This window comes from Ipomoea nil, unplaced genomic scaffold, assembly GCF_001879475.1.
Source record: "Ipomoea nil cultivar Tokyo-kokei standard unplaced genomic scaffold, Asagao_1.1 scaffold0804, whole genome shotgun sequence".
Classification (NCBI taxonomy): domain Eukaryota; kingdom Viridiplantae; phylum Streptophyta; class Magnoliopsida; order Solanales; family Convolvulaceae; genus Ipomoea; species Ipomoea nil.
In genome coordinates, this window is record NW_017617232.1 from 1,993,411 (window position 1) to 2,001,495 (window position 8,085).

The 8,085-nt window shown below is 33.3% G+C and overlaps 1 protein-coding gene across 1 annotated transcript; it reads left to right on the forward strand.

Annotated features, from left to right (window-relative positions):
- The first annotated feature begins 1,486 nt into the window (after nt 1-1,486).
- On the forward strand, nt 1,487-7,152 carry LOC109177438 (histone-lysine N-methyltransferase ASHR1). The gene is made up of 14 exons (XM_019326822.1): nt 1,487-1,672; nt 1,833-1,984; nt 2,055-2,189; nt 3,091-3,145; nt 3,229-3,347; nt 3,564-3,652; nt 3,823-3,904; nt 4,455-4,559; nt 4,680-4,770; nt 4,861-4,980; nt 5,175-5,281; nt 5,642-5,711; nt 6,018-6,081; nt 6,639-7,152. Exons 1-14 carry the CDS (start codon nt 1,573-1,575, stop codon nt 6,820-6,822), a joined length of 1,473 nt encoding a protein of 490 aa, XP_019182367.1. The 5' UTR covers nt 1,487-1,572; the 3' UTR covers nt 6,823-7,152.
- The last annotated feature ends 933 nt before the right edge of the window (nt 7,153-8,085 follow it).

Sequence of the window (8,085 nt, forward strand, 5' to 3'; positions counted from 1 at the left end):
CTATTTTCTTTCAAATATGATCAAAGATCTTGAATAAATGAAGAGTGTACAAATAACAAGTATGATAAGAAAACTCCCCTTGGCACAAAGATAATACCAGATAAAATAAAAGATCATAGAATGAAAACTAAACCAGCATGAAACCACATAGACAACTTCAAAATTCAAGCCTTTGATGGTGCCAAAATAAACCTATAGTCAATAGTTTTTTGTGGTACAAAGCAAAACACTATTTTTTGGAATAATTGAACCATTGACCTTTAGTTAAGGATAAATGAGTCCCTTTCACTTAACCACACCCTTCAGGTTAAAACAAAATACTATTTTAACCTATAATTATACTCCATCCAACATTTTTTCATGCTAAATAATTAACTAATCTGAGCGTTCTAGAATGTTGGAATGTGTTAGATGAATAAAGGGGTTGTTAGAGCTATTCTCTATACCTTTTATTTAATTTTTGAATTTTGTGACCGGTAATCTATTAGCCTATGTATAAATAGGGCTTCTTCTAGTACAACAATACATAAAATACATACTATGTTCTTCTATTTCAACACTTAACATGGTATCAGATCATAAAAAGTGAGAGTGAGTCTCTGAGCTGGGTTTGGGAAGGACTGGCGACGCCGCGGCAAGAAGTCCGGTCGCCGTCGGAGGAGCCACACACCGTCACGCGCCACCATCATTGAGCTGTTCTGACGCTAGATGTTATCATTGTGTGTTCATAGTTTACAAATTGTGAATTTTTAAATTATGAACATTTAGTATGTAAATTGTAAACATTTGGACATGAGTCCACCTTAAAATTGCAAGGTGAATCCGGATTCACGGAATAATTTGCGCTAATAAGTACGTAAGTGTCATTAATGTTCCTTACAAATATTTTGATTGTTGCAATTTGTTTGATATTTGGGAAATTGATTTAATGTGAAATTCCCTACCCCTTTTAGTTATAATTATATTAATGTCTAATGAGATGGCGGCTGAATATGTATCAAAATGGGTTGGAGTTAATATTCTATATCTACCGTTAATACTTTCTTACCTGTAAACAAATTGAAGACTCATAATTTGGAAATTCAATTATAATACATAACATGATAACTGCAAACACTAACTGCAGATACAATATATATTAACGACAGACACATAAAATATTAATTACCATATTATGTGTTTGCAATTAACATATTTTGTACCTGCAATTAAAAATTTATGTATTTCTAATTATCATGTCATTTGTTTGTATTTACTATGAAATGTATCTTCAATTTAATTATAGGTACATAAACGAGTGCAGATATAAAATATGTCAATTGTAAATACATAATTTAAAAATTATTTTTGAATCATGGTCTATAAGTTACTCCGTATAATTTATCGGACTTGGGGGAGGGTTCTCTATTGGATCGTACTTGGGAGTCTTTTGAGAATTAATAAATTCTTTTGGGGCGCAATAATAATACAATGGGAAAACGCGATGAAACCAGACTCCCTAAGACATATTTTCCAAGTTCCCAGAATCATTTGGAAGTCTCAAGTTCACTATTGCGCAAGCTTTGAGCATACATGGAGGAATTACAGGAAGCGTTGAGTGAAAAAGGCGTAACCGTCTCAACTCATCCACAAAAGGGTCGCTGCATTTTCACTACCCGAGATTTTTCCCCAGGTCTCTCTTCTTCCTCTCCCTTAAACCCTGAAAAGAAATGAAAAAAAAAAGCAACCATTTTTACTGTAATTCTACATTTTCTTAAGCCGTTAGTTTGTTTTTCTAGAATATATTAATGTCTATTTGGCTCTCTGAATGAATTTGCCTCTTGTGTTACTAGGGGAAGTAATCATAAGCCAAGAGCCCTATGTTTCTGTTCCCACCAAAACCAAGACTGGACCATCAGCAAAATGTGAATGGTGCTTTACATCCACTAATGTTAAGAAGTGTTCTGCTTGTCAAGTTGTCTATTACTGTGGTGCCACATGTCAAGTAAATAAGGGCATTTTGTTTCTCTAACTAATTGGAAACTTTTTCTCATATTAACACTTGTAATTTTCAGAAGTCAGATTGGAAGTTGCATAGATTTGAATGCCAATCACTATTCAAAGTTGAGAGGGATAGGATAAAATCCCTTGCACCAACTATCAGATTGATGGTTAAACTTTATCTGAGGAGAAAACTGCAAAGTGAAAATGTGGGTAGTCTCATCTTCTTTTATGTTATATATATTTATAAGAGTTAGTGTATTACTCATTTTAGAAATGTGTCTTTATACCTTATTGTACTGTTGAAAAGGAAGATTTTTTTTTTTTTTTTTCTAAAGCATGTCTTCGTTAGACTTTGGTATCATTCCTTTTTAAGTGAAATTGCATAATCTTCATAACAGATTAAATGTTAGAGTTTAGGTCTTGAAGTTAAGTACGAGAACTCTGAAGCCTAATTACATATCTACCAGTGAAAAATATTGCGAATTTCTATGAGTGTTCTATTTTTATGGAATTCAAATACTGGTTTGCTTAGGTAGTTAGGTGAATGGAATGTCCATATCGACCAGTGAAAAATAAATATAACTTTAATGGTGAAAGGTAAAAAAGTTTGCTATGTTCTTAAGTTATTTGGGTCAGAAATCAGAACTCTTTCTTTGGAATGAGATATATAGACAATGGTTTTAAGGTTTCAAGGCTAGGCTTTTTTATGCTCTTTCTTTGATTTATTTTTTTGGCAAACTTGGACTTGTGTAATGCTTTGTTTGCCATTGGTTTTCTGTAGTACAATCTTTGTTCTTGATCCCACTGCTCAATCTAAATATTTTAAGATAATGTCACATTTTATTGTATAATCCATGGAAAGGATGCCCGGAACAGCTTAAATAGACATGGACAGATTTAATTCATGGAAACAGATTTCTCTATCAACTGTTTGCTCAAATATTTTTATTTTATTGTTTTGCTACTCAGAAACTGTGTTTTTCGTTATTGGATTGGGGTTTCATAGTCTATTTTAACTGCTTGTTTAGTTGTTTATAATATTTGCTTCGGATTAGAACACCTGTATTGAAGATCCTAAGCTTCTAACTATTATTTTCTTATTGACAGAATATCCCAACTACTGCCATGGACAACTATGCTTTGGTGGAGCTTTTGGTGTCTCGTATCCTTGTATATATATATATCGCCTTTCAATTGAATTGATAAAGTTATATTGTTTTGATCTTAACGTGTTCACTTTTGAAGACATGTCTGACATTGATGAGAAGCAACTAGTGTTGTACGCTCAGATGGCAAACCTTGTAAATTTGATCCTCCAATGGACCGACATCAATATAAAAGAGATTGCAGAAAACTTTTCTAAGGTATACTGAGATGCCCATCAGGGTTGTTGCATTTTTTTCTTATATATGTGCATTTAACCGCATTTGTCACTTACATCTTTTGCTTGTTATGATCATATAATTCTCTTGAATAAATTCATAGATGCCATGTGGTTTAATGACAGTTCAGATCTAATATTGCATCACATTTGTCATAAATATTGCTCTAATAAATCGTGCTGATATTGTTGCGTGCAGTTTGCATGCAATGCACACACAATTTGTGACAGTGAACTGAAACCCCTTGGAACTGGGCTCTATCCTGTAATTTCTATAATTAACCACAGGTAATTTCTGTAAAATTTTCTATTCTATTTTGCCTGCACTCTCTCTCTCTCTCACACACACACACACACACACACACACACACACACACACACACACACATATATATATATATATATATATTTATTTATTTATTTATTTGTTTATTTCTAATTTAGCTTTTATGCAATAGTTGTTTGCCAAATTCTGTTTTAGTGTTTGAGGGACGATTGGCAGTGGTACGTGCTGTACAGCATATAAAGAAAGGTACTGAGGTAATTGTTGTGACACCTCTAATCATATGCATATATGTATTAGGTGTATATCATGGTTGCAGTGGGCGCTAGGCGGGCGCCAACAAAATAGTGGGAGACTTGTAGTTTGACAATTTTAATGAGGCTGTTTTTAACATTCAATCAAATAATACATCCAAATAAATGAAATAATGATAATTCATAAGTCATAACATCAAAATAATATTAAAAAATAAAAATACTCAAATACTTCAATCATCCAAAGATTCAAAGTATTAAACTAGTCTACGGATGGCTGGACCAGACGACATCGGACGAAATTAGAAGAAATCGACCGACTTGGCCGATTTTGACCGATTTCGCCGGCTAGGCGCCCGGCCGATTTTTGGGCGCCTAATAGTGAAAGCGGAACGGCATAGGGGCGCCTAGGCGCCGCCTAGGCCGATTTTTACAACAGTGGTGTATATACATGATAGGTTGTGAGCATATTGTCAATTGGCCTTTCTTTTGACACTTCACCATTTCTTTCTGATTGGCTATTTGAATGATTTATCTTGCTGTCTTCTATAAGGTATTGATAAGTTACATAGAAACTGCTGGAAGCACTATAACTCGACAGAAAGCCCTCAAAGAACAATACTTCTTCTCCTGCACCTGCCCTCGCTGCATAAAATTGGTACCCTTGCTTTTTTTTTTTTTTTTTTTTTTTTTTTTTTTTTTTTTAATGCTTTCTATTTGTATAATAATGTTCCCCGAGTTTCATATTTGATTGAACTTGGCTAGTTATTTTATGAAGGGACAAATTGATGATATCCAAGAAAGTGCGATTCTGGAAGGCTATAGCTGTAAAGATAGTCGGTGTAAAGGTTTCCTGCTTCGTGACTCTGGTATATCATCTGCGATTGATAGTATGAATCAATTTTTGGTTCACAAGGTTGCTATAGCTGTAACTGATCTCTTTTCTCGATGTGTGCTAGAGGATAAAGGATTCATATGTCAACAGTGTGGACTTCTTAGGGAGAAGGAAGAAGTAATGAACCTTGCCGGTGAGATCAAATCAATGTCCGAAAGAGCTTCATTGTCATCTTCTTCTGGCCGTATCCTCCATTTGGATCTAGATATCGTTTACAGTTACTAAAAATTTATTAGTTTTACTTTAAAAATAGTTGTACTATTCTAAAACTAAAAATATTCATGTTAATTAACATTTTTAGAGGATTATTAGTTACGTCCAGCAAGAAGATGATATCGGATTACATTTGTTTTTCTCTAATAAAGGTTTTGAATTCAGATAAAAGAGATGCTATTGTGATGTATAAATCGATTGAGGAGCTTGAGTTGAGGCTTTTCCATGCTTTTTCAATCAATCTGATGCGCACTCGGGAAACACTTTTAAAGGTATGCTTTTAATTTCTAGTGTTACACGTATTTTCAATTCCCTCCCGTGCTCGTTTGCTAATATTTTGTTCCTAATTGTGGAAAATTGAGTCTTTCAAGTGGTGCCTGAAAGCATTTGGTAGCAAATACTTTTATAGTTTTATTTTTATTTTATTCCTCGTTTTCCATCTTCTACCTGATTTGTTAAGGATTTAGGAAATATTACCATTCATCATTTGCCACCACCCTATTTAGCTTTTAGCATAAATCACTTCTCTTGAGATCGATAAAAGTTCAGTATTATTCTCAGCAGTTATTCTTACTTCTCTTAACATTTATTATTGTTTTTGTAAAGATGATGAATAAAGTTCATTTATTCAGATGTTTATGGAGCTTCAAGATTGGAAGGAAGCCTTGGAGTATTGCAGATTGACTATTCCAGTTTATCAGAGTATGCCACTGTAGCTTACTGTTGCTAGGATGAACTCAAAATAATGAAAGAAACTGGCATGCAGCACTAAACAAGGACTGGTATACTGGCTTTGAAAGTAAATTTGACGTGAAAAGAAAAATGGCAATAAATTAGATACCCTTGGTGCCAATCCACTAAATAATGACACGTAAAAGTTAAAAATCCCGTTGCTTGAATCGGTTATGGTGCTCATGCCTTCAGTCTAGATCATCAATCCGACGATTGATCCTAGATGTGGTAAAAATATATTATCATTGTCAACTTTTGATCGTCAACTTTCTACAGGAGTATATCAAGGATTTCATCCGTTGCTTGGACTCCAGTATTATACTTGTGGAAAACTTGAATGGTTAGACATTTGCAATCCTTACTTTTTCATTTTTTGATTAGTCTCGGTTCTTTCCATTACGGCATTTTTGGACAATATGAGAATGAAAATGAGGGAAAGGATTTTCCCCTCCCAAGTGCAGGTTCATATGATCAATGATCTCGAGGAATATAATTTTAAATTTTGCATTTGCGTTAAAGCATAATCATTCAAGAAGCTATTTCCCTTTTAATTCCCTCAATTTGTGCATTTGATTATATTCTATAATTTCAGGGATTTAGTTCTAGGTTTTTTTTTATTAGGAGCGTATTCCCTAATCTCCTGATTTTATTCCCTTGATTTTTCTTGATTTTATTTCTTAGTTTAGCCTCGTTGTATATATATAGAGACCCATGCATGCAAACAATCGAATATGTGAAATACATATTTTTCAGCATGTACTCTCCTCGGTAGATCTAAAAAATATTTGATTCACAAATACTCTTTATCTTCATTTCAGTCCTCCTAATAGATGAAAGATGCTGGGTCTTCTCCTTCAATGAACTTAACAAAAGTTGTTCTCTTCTGGGGCCTTTCAGGTTGCTTGGAGAGTCGGAGGAAGCATTCAAGTCACTGAGCAAGGCGATGGATATATTAAGAATTACTCATGGAACAAAAAGTAGTTTCATGAAGGAGCTCTCATTCAAGTTGGAAGAAGCACGAGCCGAGGTTTCTTATAAGCTTTCAACGAGGAAAGAGGATGGCGAGGGATTTCAGGATTGAACTTAAGACCTCTTTAATTGGCCGGCCTTGCGTCACTTTACTATTTTGGAGTGACGGGGGAAATTTGCAGCCATTACCTGAGTGCGTGTATAGAGTAAACCCCATCTTATAACCTTAGTAGACAAAGGACAAATAATATGAGGTAGGCCAGTTTAGGTCCGATTTAAACCAAGATGGGTCAATAGAGCGCTTCCACCTGGAGTTGAACTTGGAATCCTAGTGTATCAAACAAACAATCAGACTAACTTGGTTAGAGTTGTTCTTAGTTTATTACTCTATATTTTGTTTTGTTATGCAAGTTGGATGGATATTTGGTCTCAATGGGTAAAATATAGCGTGTGTTTAGTTCATGGGTTTACACATTAGGAATGTGAATTAAATTCATAGTTAGTGTTTGGTTGATAACTTTTTAAAACAAAACTATGGGATTTGATTACCCTTTCAATTAAAAACCTTAGATTTTTAACTTTAGATTAGTGTTTTTAGATATATATATATATATATATATATATATATATATATATATATATATATATATATATATATATATATATATATATATATATATATATATATATATATATATTTGGATCAATTGTCTTAATTTTTTATTTTTGTACTTTCAAAATGTTTATTTTCATTTTGATTTCGATTCCACTCTACTACCAAACATATATAGTACTTGATTTTTCTCCAAATGATCAAGCATGAAATTACCATGATATATGAGATTTCCAATTCTATTCCATTTCATGTTCATTTCGAAACATAGCTTTGGTTTTTAGAACTTTTATTTCATTTCCAATTGATCCGGATGTCCATTTTTTAATACACTTTTTTGTTCATTTGAAATGTGGATACTTTCGTGCCCTCTTGGCTGTGTAAGTTTATAAATTATATCATCCTCTAAGGACAAGTACATTTGTGAATTTTGTTGTAAAGAAAAATTTTTTGCTAAATAAGAAGACAATTGTTGGGAAGCATGATTTTTGAACAAATTTTTCTCCTGCAAATTTATGAATTTTATAGGAGAAGAAAAAAAAAAAAGTCGCATGGAGCGCGTTTGAAGCGCACTTCGTGCCCGCTGGGACATGTCAGAGTGGCCGCCACTCTGACTGAACCGTTGTTTTTTTTTTTTTTTGTTTTTTTTTTAATTGTTAGATTTTTTTTCTTTCCCATTTTTTATCTCTCTACTACATGACATTCTTAAAAATTGTACAAAAACTCAATTAGTATGGATGCTCTAATTAGTCCAACATATTA